General features: G+C 43.8%; 1 protein-coding gene across 1 annotated transcript in view; it reads left to right on the forward strand.

Moving 5' to 3' along the window:
- Positions 1-17,917, forward strand: part of LOC126187865 (transmembrane protein 241-like) — a 76,007-nt gene that overhangs the window by 42,472 nt on the left and 15,618 nt on the right. Inside the window, exon 3 of the mRNA XM_049929188.1 lies at positions 1,014-1,175. Coding sequence (XP_049785145.1) covers positions 1,014-1,175 — 162 coding nt within the window. The remainder of the gene's footprint in view (positions 1-1,013; positions 1,176-17,917) is intronic.

The following is a 17,917-nucleotide window of genomic DNA, read 5'->3' on the forward strand; positions in this document are numbered from 1 at the left end:
TCCCTGTATTTTACCCCTGCCATCTGTGCAAGTGGAAGAGGAAACAGAATGACTAGTAGTGGTACAGGGTACCCACTACCACACATCATACAGTGGTTTACAGACTATGTATGTAGATATAGATGTGGAAACTAATTTCGGATAGTGAGGTTTTGTGAGGACTGCAAAGAATTTGGTCCATGGTGTAGAGGTATTGTGTGAGTTCCCTGAGTGGTATTCCCAATATTCTGCCACACAGACAGGAATATGAACCAGCACATGACAGTATCCATTGTACTATAGCCTGCCATGGTTCAAAGAGTTTGGCAACACATGTGTCCAGCAGGCTCATCTCAAGTCTGAATACTTCAGAGTCTGAGTGTGGGCTCAAAATTTGTTTGTGTGCGATTGTGTGCTGATGTTGTTGTGCAACAGACTGTCTTTGTGTGACATGCTTTGAAGTCTAAGAGGCTGGAGATATTGCCATCTGCCGTGAGTAGCCCGTACATACTATTTCTTTGTAAAGTAAACCATGAAGGTGCTACCTTGGGGTACTAATCGCTGCTTGAACATTTGGATTAGACATTGGGATCTACTATGGTTAGTTTCTTTAATTGTCACCAAGATGTCATTTAGGACCTTTGTATGTTAGTTCTGTACCAGGAGCTGTTACCACATGCTTTTGTGTAATGAATTTTAAAGTATGAATGCAGGTACAAATATTACACAGTTTTCATTAAATTCTACCAGTGCTGAAAATGATGTGAATACACACAGGATCAAACACTGATATTAAAATTCTATTGCTCTCTCCAGTTTAAGTAAATACAGGTGTACTGAGCCAACATTAGTTTCAAAAGTGATCTATAAATTATTTTGCTATTGTAAAGCACTCATTCAAATGGAACAACAGTGCAGGTATCAAGGCAAATTAAATTTTGTTAACACACTCTTTTCTAACTTATGGTAGTTATTATCATTATACTCTAACTTATAGTGGCTATTACTTTCTGAGGAAAATTTTGTGATTACAGCCTATTCCGGTATTCGTGAGTGTGGGTAGCCTTCCAAGAGTTTGTGTGTTCCTGCTGGACTACGTGTCATCAGCTATCAAGGCTACAACATTGCAGCTGACTGCAGGGTTGGTTTGCTTATTGGCAGCTACATCTGTCATCTTGCTGGACGTGAGTCTGCCTGTGAGTATACCTGATGAACAGGTTCTAATAATAAATCATCATCAGCAGCAGTAGCAACAGTAACAACAACAACTGATAACAAACATAACAACAAACATAACGACCACTTGACATTAATGTTGACTAAATGTGAGACCGTCTTATTGCTTTGCCTGGATAGGTGCCAGAACCAGCTTATTGCTTTGACTGATTGAATTTTTTCAGACTTTTCCTTATTGGCAGGTGATATTAACAAAATCTTTGTAAGTTTGTTAGGTTTTATTTTTCCGTGAGCTATAAACAAGTCTATTGAATCACAATTATCCCCATGAACTTTTCCTTCCTTCATACCCATGGCTTTGTACATCTTGTGTATCATTACATTCAGAATGACCTTTTTTTCAACTATCTGGTACTCCTCTTGCACACTAAGAACTTGAAGGTAATATTGGAATCTTGTACATTTAACTCTGTTGTTGTTATCCCCAACAGGTAAGAACAGGTAAGCAATGATTGTAAGTTTCTGTTTTGTTTTCCTTGTAGTCTTATTGTTTTCAATTATTGGTAAAATGTTTGAGCAGGGTGAAAACAAAACTCCCTATCAATTATGCAGTGGATTTTTGCCTACATTGCTACATTGTTTTAGTGAAATCAAGAATGGGAAGGTATCAGATTGGCTGGCGTAAGGTGTAGTTTTGCAAAATAGAGTTTATTTGCTTGAAAGAAGTTAGTGTAGTTAATAAAAAATTAATTAGTGATTTGAGGCAAAATAACACAATACATTTTTGTCCAAATTTATATAGCTGATCTGAGAGTGGGAAATGGACAAATGGGGTGTCAAATTGACAGCGTGAGATCTATTATTGAATAAAAAAAAAAAAAAAATAAAGTGCTTGAAACTAATCTGGGTAATTAAGGAAAACTTAATTAGTGATTTGAGGTAAAACTGAAATATTTCATGAACAGCTGTTGCTAGCCATATAAATGAAGTGTCAGAAAGTTAATCTCTTTGTGGCCTAGCTATTTTACACATAAATAGCTACATTGGTGTGGTACTTAACTGTTAGAATGATTTCCTTTGAATCAAGTACGAAATTTAGGACATATCAATAACAGAAGACACTAGGAAGGCAAATGGGGTGTTAAAAATGTCATCTCTTCTAAGTGTAGTAATTTTGAGTAAAAAAAAAACTTTGGTGCAATATTTGATTTTTAAAATGGCTTCCTACAAATCAAGCACTAAATTTAGGATGTTTCCAGAACAGAAGACACCAGAAAAGCAAATGAGGTGCCACAAAGATCATGCTTTTTGAACAAAACATTAAAAAAAAGTCAAATATTTTGCGGAATGATTTGTCTATCTGTAAGAAATAAAATAGATTAGAGAAACATTGGATACATCTATGAAGGGCACTGACAATAGTGTACATCAAATTAGGTGCATCATTGTTTCTCTCATCTATTTCATTTCTTACTTTTAGACAAATCGTATTGTAAAGGATTTGACTGATATCTTTTTTCCCCTGCAAAATTTTTATTGTCTCTTTTGGCATACTTTTAAAGATATTTGTGAATAATTTTGTTTAGTTCAGAGTATTCTGCCGTGTTCCTTTTATCGTTTGCTTGAAATTCACATTATATTTAATAGCGGCTTAGTTTCATTTGAGATTTTCTTTTGGCTTCTACACACCTGAACTTTTGCTTTTTGCATAAGTAGAATTGTTAAATAATTGTGCAACATTTCAGATTTCCTCCCTAATCAGTAAGTTTCTTTCTAGTTTTATACCTAGTTTCAATTTGTAAAGCACTAGTCTATCTCCACATGAAATATTCTGAAATAATATATGACTGTTAAATTGAATATAGCTTCTTCATTGCTTGGTATTCCATGATAAATGAGATTTTTAGTTCAGTTTAGTCCTTGTAAAGTTGGTTTTTTCCTGCACTTCTGATAACCGTACTCAGACTTAACCTTTGGTGACCAGTGGACAACGTTTACATGTTTGTTAGGCTCGCAGGCATGATACGACAGCAGCACTCCAGAACTGTAGCGTCCATGACAGTGTGTACGATATATTGCACCAATATTAATGACACCTCTTTAATGAAAAGCCACAGTAGAAAATTACACCTCAAAAACACACGTTTGGAGAGTACATACATTCATTTTATGTTTACCCCATTTTCAGACGTTTACATTTATTTGTGTGTGGTGAGCATTGTTTCTTTAGTTATGACATTTGACAATAGCTATTCTAAAAACTCCCCTGGCAAAATTCTGTAGTGTCTTGCTTACTTTCTCTCTCTCTCTCTCTCTCTCTCTCTCTCTCTCTCTCTCTCTCTCTCCCCACAAATTTCTTCTGTGGGCTGGATTGAAACCAGTTGTGTGCCACATCTGACCTGTAGGCTGCGTGTTGCCCACCTGTGACCTACTGCACCCCATTTGATGCTGCTTGATTTCTCTTTTAACTCCACTTGCGTATCAAGTAACCACACAGCTTACAAAGCCTTACTTGAGTGTAATGATCTCTGTCTCCATGACTTTTGTAAAGCAATGTTTATCTCCTAGGTTGTGTCAAACTGTGATCACCTCAGGGAGCTAGGCTTCTGGGTTTGCCAAACCCTTAGTTTCTGAGCTGGGGACTGCTGAATAACGTAAGTACTTGGTAGCCATAAACTTTCAATGACCGTCGTGCAATGTAGAGGTGAAATGTTGTATGTCAGAGGGGGCATGATTACATCATGAAGATAAAAAAGCACCCTCAGTCTGACTGTGCTATGTGCCAATGGGGTTAATGGATTTAGAGACGAAGCAAGTGTTAGCTAGCAGCCTCTGAGCCACCTGCTGCTCCCCAATTTGATAAGGCATATCTACATGAAGGCCTCTGTCTGGATGTACAAGTATTTCCTTAACATTTCATAGAATCAAAATGGCTCATATCTTTCTCGGCCAAAAGATGTCCAGTCCGTCAGGGCAGGAGCGTATAGAGCAACTGTGGCTGAATTTAAAAAGATTAGTTGCTAGATAGATATGTACCCAGTACAACAGTTCATAATGGAAGGGACCCTTCGTGGTTTACAGTCACTGTAAAGAAACTTCTAAAGAAACAGAGATTACTGAGATGTAAGATAAAACATAAGGCTGTAGATAGAGAGGAGCTGAATGAAATGTGTTTGACTGTCAAGAGAGCACTGCGTGATGCCTTCAATGACTATTGTAACAACATATTGCCAAGTGATCTTTCACAGAATTCAAAGAAATTCTGGTTGTATGTAAAGGCTGTTAGTGGCACCAAAGTTAGTGTCCAGTCCCTAGTGAATGAGACAGGAACTAAAATTGAGGGTAGCAAAGCAAAAGCTGAAATATTTAACTCCATTTTCAAATTTTCCTTTACAAAGAAAAACCTTGGAGAATAGCCCCAACTTAATCCTCATACCACTGAAAAGATGAATGAAATAAGTATTAGTGTCAGTGGTATTGAGAAACAGCTGAAATTGTTGAAACTGAACAAAGCTCCAGGGCCCAATGAGATCCCTATCAGATTCTATATTGAATTTGCGGCTGATTAGCCCCTCTTCTAACTACATCTATTGTAGATCCCTCAAACAAAAAACAATGCCCAGTTCTAGGGGAAAAGGCACAAGAAGGGTAGTAGAAGTGACGAACGAAACTATTATCCATTATCCTTGATATTATCTTGTTGTAGAATCTTAGAACATGTTCTGAGCCCAAACATAGTGAGGTATCTTGAACAGAATGACCTCCTCAGTACCAAACAACATGGATTTCGAAAACATTGATCATGTGACACTCAACTCACACTTTTCTCACATGAAATACTGAAAGCTTAGGATCGAGGCAACCAGGTAGATGCTGTGTTTTTTGATTTCCAAAAAGCATATGACTCAGTGCAACACTTGTGCTTATTGTCAAAAGTACAATCATATGAGGTATCAAACGAAATTTGTGACTGGATTGAGGACTGTGTGACAGGGAGGACACAGCATGTTATCTTGGATATAGAGTCATCAGCAGATGTAGCAATTACTTCGGATGTGCCCCAGGGAAGTCTATTGGGGCTCTTACTGCTCATGTTGTATATTAATAACCTCGAAGAAAATATTAATAGTGAAATCAGGCTTTTTGTAGATTATGCAGTTATCTCTAAGGAAGGACTATCTGAAAGAAACTGCATAAATATTGAGGCAGAGCTTTACAACATTTCAAAGTGGTGCAGAGACTGGCAACTTGCTTTAAATGTTCAGAAATGTGAAGTTTTGCACTTCACAAAATGAGAAAACATAGTATCCTATACAACAACCTGCTATGTATCACTCACATAGGGATTGTGAGGATAATATTAGAATAATTACTGCATGCACAGAGACATTCAAAAAATCATTCCTCCCGCACTCCATACACGAATGGAACCAGAAGAAACCCTAATAACTGGTATGATGGGATGTACCCTCTGCCATGCATCTCACGGTGGTTTGCAGGTTATAGATGTAGATCATTAGTTGACATTAATACTGTTGTGTCTATACAAGACAGTCTAGACACAGGGTGAGGTTACCGATAGGCACGCGTACACACACGCCGGCTGGCGTGAGTTCTGGAACAGGATACTTAATGAATGCTATAGAGAAAAGAACGGAGCATCTCATATACTTAACTTTATTCTCTTGAGTGGTACATCTCTATGGTGAATACAAGTAAGACTCTCTCCAGATATGGTTAACTGCGCCTTGCTAGGTCGTAGCTATGGACTTAGCTGAAGGCTATTCTAACTGTCTCTCGGCAAATGAGAGGAAGGCTTCGTACGTCTAGTCGCTAGCAATGTCGTCCGTACAACTGGGGCGAGTGCTAGTCCGTCTTTCTAGACCTGCCATGTGGTGGCGCTAGGTCTGCAAGTACTGATGGCGGCGACACGCGGGTCCGACATGTACTAATGGACCGCGGCCGATTTAAGCTACCACCTAGCAAGTGTGGTGTCTGGCGGTGACACCACATTCCTCCCCCGCAAATCGGCGAACGGTCGTGTTATAAGGCTTCCGCCCGCCGTGGGGAGGGCCCCATGTTGACGTATGCGATGAGGTGGGGAGCCTAACAACAGGCGAGGCTGTGCCACCCGCACCCGGCCATTCGGTCCGAGGGGAGCTAGGAAACACCTGGAAACCTACTCCAGGGTGCACGTCAACATGCGGCGCATGCGCCCGTAAGGAAACAGGAGGGCCCGAAGGGTCGACCTCCATTGCGTCGGGGTATCCGACGCGCGATGACGCCACGTGGTCCGGAGCGGGCAAGAGTTCCATGGCGGAGGACAGCTGGTCACGGGAAGCGATCGGCGGCGCGTGACCCAGGGAGGCGGATGGCGGCTGCAGCGAAGCGTCCTCTGCGGGCTGCGCCGGCGGCGGCTGTGGCGGCGGCGCGATGCCATGGGGCAGAATGGAAGGCATCGTCGGTAACACCTGGGGATGAGGCGAGCCAGTAGAAGGGTCCCCAGGGCGCTGACCGGACGGCTCCGTCGCCGAAAGCAGACGGGGAGCGGCAGAACCCAGGCGACGACAGAGGCGCAGCTGATTGAGATGCCGACGCACCTCACCAGAGGCCCCCAAAACCAAATACATCGCGCGGCCGAGGCAGCGAAGAATGCGCCCTGCGAGCCAACGCCGTGAACCGCGATAGTTGCGATAGAATACCACGTCGCCAGGAGCAAAAGCAGGAGTCTGCCGCTGCACAGGAACCTGATGCGGCGGATGCAGCAAAGACATCAAGGTTCGATGAGGACGACCGTGAAGCAACTCAGCCGGCGAGCGACCATCGCGGGGCTGAGAGCGATACGAAGACAGAAATAGCAACAACGCGTCCTCCCGAGAATGCGACTCTTTCAACTTCAACATCTGTGACTTGAAAGTCCGGACCAAACGTTCAGCGGCACCGTTTGACTGAGGCGAAAACGGCGCGGATGTCAGATGTTGAATACCATTGGCCTTGCAGAATGACTGAAATTCTGCGGACATGAATTGTGGACCATTGTCAGAAACAATAGTCTGCGGAAGACCTTCAATGCAAAAGATAGCAGACAACGCTTGGATGGTGGCAGAGGACGTCGTGGAAGACATCCGGACAACAAAAGGAAAATTACTGAAGGAATCGACAACAACCAACCATCGAGCATTCCAGAATGGACCAGCAAAATCTATGTGTAAGCGTTGCCATGGGGAAGTGGCTTTTGGCCAAGCAAAGAATTTCCGCGGCGGTGCGGATTGTTGTTCGGCACACGCCATGCAAGAAGAGCACATTTGCGTAATCGCAGCATCGATTCCGAACCAAGTACAGTGCTGACGAGCAAGTTGTTTCGTACGCACTATACCCCAATGTCCTTGGTGGAGAAGCTTTAAGACAGATGACTGTAACGAACGTGGGACCACGACCCTAGACTGATCATTATCAGAATGCAACAACAAAACACCACGTCGTACAAAAAGTCTCTCCTTGTGAGCAAAAAATCGGCGAACCATCGGATCCTCGATCCGTGACTTCGACAAGGGCCACTGCGTAGTAACAAAACGCAAAACGGGAGCAAGGACAGGGTCTGCAGCTGTGGCTGTAGCTACACGACGAAAATCAATCGGAAACGATTCGACCACGTCATCGGTTTCCGCATCAATGAACATGCAAGCAAGTTCGGAAGAATCGAATGCTTTATCCTCGGCAACAGGCAAACGGGACAACGCATCTGCGTTTCCGTGCTTAGCAGTGGACCGGTACAAGATATCGTAGCGGTACTGCGAGAGGAAAAGAGACCAGCGAATGAATTTCTGCGCTGTACGTGGAGGTACAGGCTTGTTCGGATGAAAAAGCGATGTCAAAGGTTTGTGGTCTGTAATGATGGTAAAGTGACGACCATACAAGAAATCGTGAAACTTCGTAACACCAAACACGAGAGCCAAAGCTTCTTTCTCTATCTGGGAATAATTTCTTTGCGCTGACGAGAGCAATTTGGACGCAAAGGCAATAGGGCGATCATGCGAACCATCTTTGTGCGCAAGCACAGCACCGATCCCGAAATCCGATGCATCTACCATCAACAAAAGGGGTTTCTGGGGATCGAATGGCGTAAGGCAAGTATTTGAAAGCAACGCCGATTTCAATTGGCGAAAGGCGCGTTCGCATTCCGTCGACCAGACGAACGGAACACCTTTACGGCGTAAGCGATGAAGCGGAGCTGAAATGGAAGAGGCATTGCGCAGAAAGCGATGATAATAATTAATTTTTCCCAACACACTCTGTAGCTGCTTCAAAGTTTGTGGTGCAGGCAAGTCCTGTATGGCACTGAGGTGCTCTGGACTCGGATGGATGCCTTGGGCATTTATGACATGTCCCAGATACGGCGAGTCACGAGCAAAAAACACACATTTGTCCTTCCGCAAGCGAAGACCATTCTGTCGCAAGACCTGAAATAGTGTTCTGAGATTTTGTAAATGTTCTGCTTCTGTCTTTCCTGAGATCACTATATCGTCCAGATAGTTAGCTGCAGTAGGGACCGACGCACAAATAGTTTGTAAATATTGCTGAAACAATGCAGGGGCGGATGCACACCCGAATGGCAGTCTTTTGAATCTGTATAGTCCAAGATGCGTGTTAACCACTAATACGCGCTGGGATTCTTCGTCCACCGGTATTTGCAAGTACGCATCTGCTAGGTCCAACTTTGAAAAATATTTTCCCGGGCACAGTTTGTCAAAAAGATCTTCCGGGCGGGGCAAAGGAAAAGTAGCAGTCACTAGTTGTGGATTCACTGTTGCTTTGAAGTCCACGCAAAGTCTCAATTTTCCGGAAGGTTTTTGCAAAATCACTAAGGGTGAGGCCCAGAGAGAAGCCTGCACACGTTCAATGACACCTTGCGAGTCTAAATCTTTTAATGTTCTTGCGACCTCATCACGCAATGCGTGGGGAACATTGCGCGCTCTGAAAAATTTCGGTTGCGCGTTGACTTTTAGTTCCAAATGTGCTTCATAGTTCTTAGCGCAACCAAGGCCCGGAGCAAAAATGTCTGCAAATTCCTCACATAGACTAGAAACACTGGCTGAAGGCACAGTCTGGTTCACTGATAGGACCTGATTCACAATAGACAAGTTAAACAATTGAAATAAATCTAAACCAAACAAGTTCACTGCAGCAGAAGAACGAAGAACGTAAAACGACACAAGTTTTGTTTGTCCCTTGTATGTTGCAAGAAGGCTGCACTGTCCTAACACAGGGATATGCTGTCCTGAATAACTAGTGAGCTGAACTTTTGCGGCACGCAACGGCGGTGCGCCCAGTTGTTTGTACGTGGCGTGATTGAGCAATGAAACTGCAGCTCCGGTATCGAGCTGGAATGGTATCACTTGTCCGGCAAAGTCCAAATCTACAAAAAGTTTATTGTCCTGTTGACGACAAGAGCGACTGTTTTGTGCAACGTGAACAGACACTGGTACAGAATCACTTGCGACGTGACGGGATTGCCGTCGACGTCGACGCACACTTTTTGTGGGACGAACACAGTCACTGTTAGAAAGAGTAACACTGGGCGGAGTGGCATTAACTACGTGAATGTCCATGGGCGAAGGTTCCCGAGCCTGAGTGTCCGTGGTTCGATTCCGGCGCGAAGCAAAGGGCCTGGAACGGTTGTGATTGTCTGATCTGAGCTTTTTCTGGCAAACACTTTGAACATGTCCTTTCTTGTGACAGTAAAAGCAAATAGCTTGGCGTGACGGGCAATTTTCACGCGAATGTCTAGTAGCACACCGCGGGCATGATTTCACTGCATTTGCGGGCTGGCGAGGCACACCTGGTTTAGAGCGCGGCGTCAGCTGCGTCGAAGTGCGCGAGGGCCGGTTACCGGGCCGCGCAGCGCGTCCAGCGGGCCGGTTAATGTTACACACTGCTGGCGAAGCTTCAAAAGATTCCTGAGCACAGTCAAGTGTGTCTTGCCTATCCAATATGTCTATCACTTGTGGAAGGGAGGGATTAACTAGTTTCAAAATCTGTTCCCTTATGCGAACATCAGAAACGTTCTGTGCTATTGCATCACGCACCATTGTATCTGAATAAGGAAGGCCACAGTCACATTCAAATGCGCAGTCCCTAGTAAGGCCTTGCAAAGTTGCAACCCACTCCCTATTAGTTTGACCGGCCGTACGTTTTGTACGAAAGAACGTATACCTTTTTGCAATGACATTTACTGTTTCTTTGAAATAGGCATCTAAAGCCGACACAATTTCTTCGTAGGACAGAGTTGCTACGTCGCGTCGGGGAAACAATTTCACTATCACACGGTACGTTGGCACGCCGACACAAGACAAGAAGTGAGGCTGCCGCTCGTTACCTTGAATTCTGTAGGCGGCGAGATGGAATCCAAACTGTCGGGACCACTCCGGCCATGTTTCCTGCGCCGCGTCAAAGTTGCGAAACGGCGGTGCAACTGCATGTTGTGGCTGCAGGAGCGGCGAAGCGGCGGCTGCCGCATCGGTTTGAATGGCACGTTGACCCTGGACGAGCTGTCCAAGGGCATCCAATAACGCCTGCGTCTGCTGATTCTGCAAGCGATAAAATTCGGACAGTACATCTGGAGATTGTGGCGAAGCCATGACACAAGTAAATGTAAGCAATTAGAAAGAACAAAACCCTTTTTTAACTCGTCGCCATGTTTTGTTGTGTCTATACAAGACAGTCTAGACACAGGGTGAGGTTACCGATAGGCACGCGTACACACACGCCGGCTGGCGTGAGTTCTGGAACAGGATACTTAATGAATGCTATAGAGAAAAGAACGGAGCATCTCATATACTTAACTTTATTCTCTTGAGTGGTACATCTCTATGGTGAATACAAGTAAGACTCTCTCCAGATATGGTTAACTGCGCCTTGCTAGGTCGTAGCTATGGACTTAGCTGAAGGCTATTCTAACTGTCTCTCGGCAAATGAGAGGAAGGCTTCGTACGTCTAGTCGCTAGCAATGTCGTCCGTACAACTGGGGCGAGTGCTAGTCCGTCTTTCTAGACCTGCCATGTGGTGGCGCTAGGTCTGCAAGTACTGATGGCGGCGACACGCGGGTCCGACATGTACTAATGGACCGCGGCCGATTTAAGCTACCACCTAGCAAGTGTGGTGTCTGGCGGTGACACCACAAATACTAAACAGGAGAGCTCAACAGACTAGCTCCCAAAACAATCAGTACCACAAAGTGAAAACATCCATGTTTCAAAATGTATTCCATCTAGTACTCCCACTAGTATCCCCGTTTTACTGCATATAACATTAGAATCGATTACGTAAATTTGAAGTCAATGGAATGCCTCTAGGATGGAATCCTTCTAGGAGAGATATCATTTGCTGAGCAAGCATAACTGCTACTGAAATGTCAAAAGTTAGGCTAACACCCAGTTGTAACTGACCAACACAATACACTTAATGTTTGTAAAGGGGGTGTTAAATGGTGGAACTTAAATTGAGAGATACCTTTTCAAATTTAAAGAGTCAGTGAGGTTTCTGGGCACCACTTTCATTCGGTAGCTTACATGAGTGCCACATATCACAACTTGGGTACTGAATCCCTCAAAGCTCCTAACATTTTAAAATGCGTTGCCCTCCAGTTATGTTGAACCGACTGAGAAATTATAAAGAATATACAAGATACTCTTGTCTTGCTGCAACAGCAAGAACAGGATATAGCATTCTACTTGCTACAAGGGCACATGGGAATAAAAGCCTTTAGGAATGACAGAATTGAAAAGTGTGCCACTTCTGTGCAGGCTGTGAGCTTGCTGTTGAGCCCAAAAATACTTTACTAGTGGGTGGAAGAGTGACCGGAGATGAAGGATGTTGTACTGTTGTATGGACACAATATCAGAAGTAACACCAGCCAAGTTTTATTCTGTATGAAGAGATCCACACTAACACTGAATGAGGTAGAGAACAGTACAAAGTGTGATAACTATGGAACAAATCAATACACAGTCTTCTAGGTGAGCATACAATAAGCAAGTAAACATAAGTGAGGCTGAGGGCCTGGTGCACCGGGCTTGTTTTGGGCTGTTGTGCACATTGCACAATGTTTGCTGCGCCGTCTGTCCAATTTGTGAGGTGACTTCTCTAGGCCAGCTGTGGAGGCACTTGCATCATGCACTTTTCGGTTACACACACTCACACTTAAGGTCCAACACTTCTTCCCCCTTGGGGAAAACTGTCCATGTCTTCATAGGTAAGTGACGACTGCTGGAGTGGCTGTCATGCTGTCACAGGAGAATTTGGTCTGAAATGGCACGGGCACGGATATGTGTGGTGCCGACTCCCCTTGAGAGACAGTAAGGAAGCACTGGTGATGGTGATGCTGTACCCATGCCAACATCCGGACAGGCATGCGGTGATGGAGGCAGCAGAGAAAATGGTGGCAGCAATAGGGCCTGCAGAGATGGAGGTGGCCTGGCACTGATTGCTCCACCCAGTGGTGGCAGCACCCAGAGCAAAGATGGCTTCTGAGCTGGAGGAGGTGTGTATTGCACTGTGGAGGCTGGCACAGATGGTGGAAGTGGCCATGGGGGCAGAGGCCCCTGTGCTGCATGGTCGGTCGCCTACGGACTTTGCTGGTTGTAGTGTCATGACACCGAGCCACCAGAGTTGCGCACGACACAGAGGCAGCAGCCTTAGCAGTGATGGGTGACTACTGGTACCCACTTAGGGCGCCGGCCAAATCCGTGGACCCCAACTGCAAAGCCCATATAGAATTGCTGTGAGTCGGATGCTGGTGGGTGGCTGGGTGTTGGCCAGAGCAGATGAAGCTGTGTGCAGAGCCGGCGGCCATGAAGAAGCTCCGCTAGGCTATGGTCGCCAACTGAAGTGAACCTATATGAACTCGAGAACCTATCGAAGGCTTCCTTGGGAAAAGAGTGAGTGTTTTTTTTTTCATCCGAGTTTTAAACATATGGACCAGTCATTTCGCCTCTCCATTGGACTGGGAATGAAATGGAGGGGCATAACATGCTTGTTGGCACTCTTTGTACAAAAATCTACAAAATCTTGAGGCACAAACTTTGGCCGTTGTTCGCCACACGTGTATGTGGCAGTTCTTCTAAAGAAAAAAAAAAAATCTTTGAGAGGGCTGTGACCATAGCCACTGTGGAAGTGGACAGGCAACAAACCACACAAGGAAATTTTGAAGAAGCATCAGCTACTTCAAACCAAAAGGAGTGAATGATCAGCCCCACAAGATCAGCATGACCACACTCTCAGCAGTGCTGGGGGGTGAGCCAAAGGGAAAGAGAGATCTTGATTGGTGGTGCACTGCAGGCAGGCTATTACAATGCACGTTTCATTGTCAATATCTGGCCAAAACGTGGCAGCAGGCCAGCAGTTTTGTATGAGAAACACCCCAGTGGTCCAGATGGAGAATGACATCCCGCCACACTGCAGATAAGATCACAAACCTGGGCGCTGGCTCTTCAGTAGCCAACAGTAACACATCATTGAGAGCTGTGAGGTGGTGGTAGAGAGCATAATCAGCTGCAACAGCCACCAAAGTCTGAGAACTGGTAATGGGAAAACCAGGCATGGTGTTTTGGGCTTTGATGTCTAAATGGAAACACAACAGTTCCTTCTGTTCAAATGCTGGATCAGGGTCAGTTGGCAAACTAGAAAGAGCATCCACATTAGTGTGTTGTGCTACGGGTCAGAAATGAATCTCATCTTTACAGCATGACAACAGAGCCCAGCATTGCAGATGATGGGCCACTTTATCTGGTAAAGATGCTGAATGACTGAAAAGAGAAACTGAAGGTTTATGAGCAGTAATCAAATGAAAATTACAACTGTATAGGAAAACATGAAATTTTTGGAGTACATAGAAATAGCAAGGGCTTCTTTTTCTGTTGCATCTGATTTAATGTCAAAGAAGCGTATGCAATAGGGCTTTCGGAACCACCTGCTGAGGTGCTGAGTGTAATTTTGACCTTAATAGGGTAAAAGCACACTGGCAGGTGGACGACCAGTGAAATGGAACAACTTTACGTAAGAGATAATGAAGCTGCCGGGCCTTTGTGGCTACACCAGGAAGAAATTTATGACACTATTCAATCTTTCCGAGAAAGACTTGCAACTCTTTGGCATTGGTAGGATGCATCAAGACTGTAATGGCATCGACATGCTGGTGTAAATACTTGATGCCAGCACGTGAGACTTCAAAACAGAGATAAACTGTAGATGACTGAAAAAATTATGGCGTGCCCAAGTTACATCAGAGGCCGGTAGACCTGTGAACGAGGCATGTAGGTTCTGCAAATGTTTGCCTGTTGAGAAACCTGCACCCCAGTACAGACGCCGTGATTTGTTACAAAAATCGTTGGGAAATGGCAGGGGTGCTAAACACATTGAATGGCAGGTGCTGGGATTGATATAACCCGAAGAGGGTATTCACTACGAGGACATGTTTGGAATCGTCATCCTGAGGCAGTCGTAAATAGGCTTCTGACAAGTCTGTTTTGCAAAAGTACTGGCCCCCAGATAGCTGTGATAAGAGTTCTTCCGGATGGGGTAAGGGATAAGTATCACTAACAGACAGTGAATTTATAGGCACTTTAAAACCACCATAGAGCTGAAGGTAGCCTTTAGGTTTTTTGACGTTTACCAACAGAGTAGAATATTCACTATAGAACAGGTGTGACAACACTCAAAGATGTAAGATGATCTAGTTCCACTTTGACTTTCTCCCATAAAGTTGCTGGGACTGGGCAGGCACAAAAGAAAAGGAGGTGAGGGGGAGAATGCCATCAGTTTCATTGTTTTATGATCCTTAAAATTGGTAGCGCATCCTAAATCTTCCAAGAACAGGGAGGAAAAATCCCAGCAGAGCACATTCAGTTGTTGATTCAGAGCTTGATATGATGCCAGATGCACTTCATAAGAAATAGAGAACCCAAAAATTTCGAAGACATCAAACCCAAATAAGTTTTGAGGGTTGGTAGTGTTAGGTGAAAGGCTGAACAACTGCTTTGTACACTATGGTAGTTGAAAACTGTTCCAGTATGGGTATTATTTGTTTGTTGTAACTAACCAACTGATGAGATACAGACGGCAATGCCAGTAATCCAAGATCCATATACATTTAAGAATTTAACATAACTGTCACATCTGTGTACATTTGCACATTTAACATTGTCTATCACACATACTTCAGTGTAGAGTTTGTTTGAGGCTTCCATCACTTGAAAAACACTGCTTACATCCAGGTTCATGTCTGGTTTAAGCAGGTTGACACATTGTACGTATTAAACAAAACAATAAGGTTGTGATGGGAGATGAACACATGTCTGCTGTTGTGATGCCAACTGCTGCTGCTGCTGCTGCTTGGCATGGTGCTGCCCCATGCGGCATTGAGGCCATGGTTGCATTGCTACTCATCGTCTTCTACCATGAGCTAACCGATGCTAGCTGAGGAGGAGCCAGGCATGTTAGAGCATCACGAACCACTGAATCAGCATATGAGCCCTTGTAGGCTTCAGTAACAAACTGGCAGTGGCAGCTAATCTAAAGTTTCAGACTTAAAGTGTGAATGCGAATCTGGGTTATTTCAGTTTATTCCTCAAAACCACTTTCCAGTTATTTGCGAGGTGACTTACTTGGAATTTGCAGCCGATCTTCTTTAGTGGATAGCCGGCTGCTGGAAACCCTCTTGACTTCTTCTCTGTCGAATAAAGCTAGGTACAGGAATTCTTAGACTCTTTCTACTTATGAAATAAGTAGATATACAAACTTTCTTTTTCATCAATTAACGATGTATTTGACTTTCATACACAATAAAACCTCACTTTCAACATAAGTATATAACTTCCGGTAACAGTCGAACGTCAGAAACAAATTGAGTTACAGTTAAAAGAAAGTTGGCTTTGATACCATAACTTTTCTTAACATAAATCACAAAATAAGTCTTGCCTATAGCAAGGTTACGTCAAGAGTTTTCAAGAGTTCTTTTTCAGCTGTCTTTGTTTTCATAACAATAGTCAATGACCCAATAAGCACAGAGCTGCATATAAACTCCATGGTTCTTCCTTACACACTCACTAAAACATCTATGGATTGCCCGACAGGTACTTGTCGATGCCGTTCATCCGTCATGTCTACTTTCTTCCTGTGACTGATTTTAAACCTGCACACACAAACATGTGACGTGCAGTAGGTAAGATTCTACCATCCCACACTCATATCCGGAACATCATGTGTCAGAGACGGTAGAAGGCTGAGTGGTTCTAGAATTCACACAGAAATTCTTGAATGACTACACTAAGCCCATGGAGTTCTGCTGCCGAAGCTCTGTATGACTTACCGTCACTTTTGATAGTAGTATAACCCAATGCAAGCAGCAATAACATGAGTACATTTGCAATGATAATTATAGAGCAACTGACATATTTCATCAAAAGAGAGACTGGCAGGTTCCTGAAGAGGAGCTAGCTGATACAAAAGGTGATAAACACAAGGAGAAATCTATTGGCAAAAATAAAGCCATACAGAAGTTGTGGATTGGTGAGTCCAAAAGCCTGAAAATGTTGCCAAAGGCATTTTTCATGTGTGTCCCAGTCTCCACGGAATCATCATACGGAAGAAACAGTGGGGGTTGTGTCACCAGCTGTAGAATGTGATGTCACTGAGGTTGCCAAAATGCTTAATGCCATGGAGATAGCCTGCCACTGGACAGTGAGAGCTCGATGTTATTCATCAAGAGATTGAAGAACTTGTTCCATTAACGTTTGGGCTTTATATTGAACCACAGAAATGAAACACGTGGAGTAGAATACTGCACTCACCGCCAATGTTGTTCTTCCACATGAAGAGATCCACAATAACACTGAATGAAGTATATAGCAGTCCAAAGTCTCGTAATTATAGAACACATGAATATAGAGTCTTTTAGGTGACATACAACAACTTTGCTTAAACATAAGTGAGGCCCAGTGCACCGAACTTATAAGGGGCTGTTGTGCACATGGCACAAACCTTGCTGCACTGTCTGACCACATTGTGATGCGATGTCTGTAGGCACTTGTATTGTGCAGTGTTTGATTGTGTGTGCTCACACTATAGAGTGTGCAAGAATATGTGGTCTGTGAAAGCAGCTACCTACCTGTGGCATTCCTCCTCCCAATCACACAAAAAGAAAAAAAATCTCCCTTACTCAGTTTTATGTAGGACATAGGCACCTTAGGCATGACTTTAGCTCCTGTGAAAGGATCCAACCATTTGAATACCTGTGGTATTTCACTATGTGTGATTTTAATGAAATTCATTTCATATTTTGATGTTATGTTAGGGCCTGCCTTGTATTTCAGAAGATGATGAGATGAGTAAGGTTTGTGCTTTAAAATTTTGTGGCTGGCCCTTGTATTAGGTTGCAGGTCTTGTGTGTTCAAATGGCTGGGTCACCTTTCTTAAGTCATGATTTTTTCTACATTATTTTTTTACAGTCATTGTGTCATTTCTCTTTTAGTTGGAAGTTTTACTGACCGGTGGTTGGATTTTAATGTGTATGTGTGTGTGTGTGTGTGTGTGTGTGTGTGTGTGAGAGAGAGAGAGAGAGAGAGAGAGAGAGAGAGTGATTTGACGTACCTTTTAATTCAAGTCTAAAATACTGTTTTCTTTTAACAACACACATCTCATCGTAAGAGTGCTAAAGAAACAAATATATCACCTCCACCACCATCGCTACCATCAGCATCACAGTTTA

This window comes from Schistocerca cancellata, chromosome 5 (genome assembly GCF_023864275.1).
Source record: "Schistocerca cancellata isolate TAMUIC-IGC-003103 chromosome 5, iqSchCanc2.1, whole genome shotgun sequence".
In the NCBI taxonomy this organism is placed as follows: Eukaryota; Metazoa; Arthropoda; class Insecta; order Orthoptera; family Acrididae; genus Schistocerca; species Schistocerca cancellata.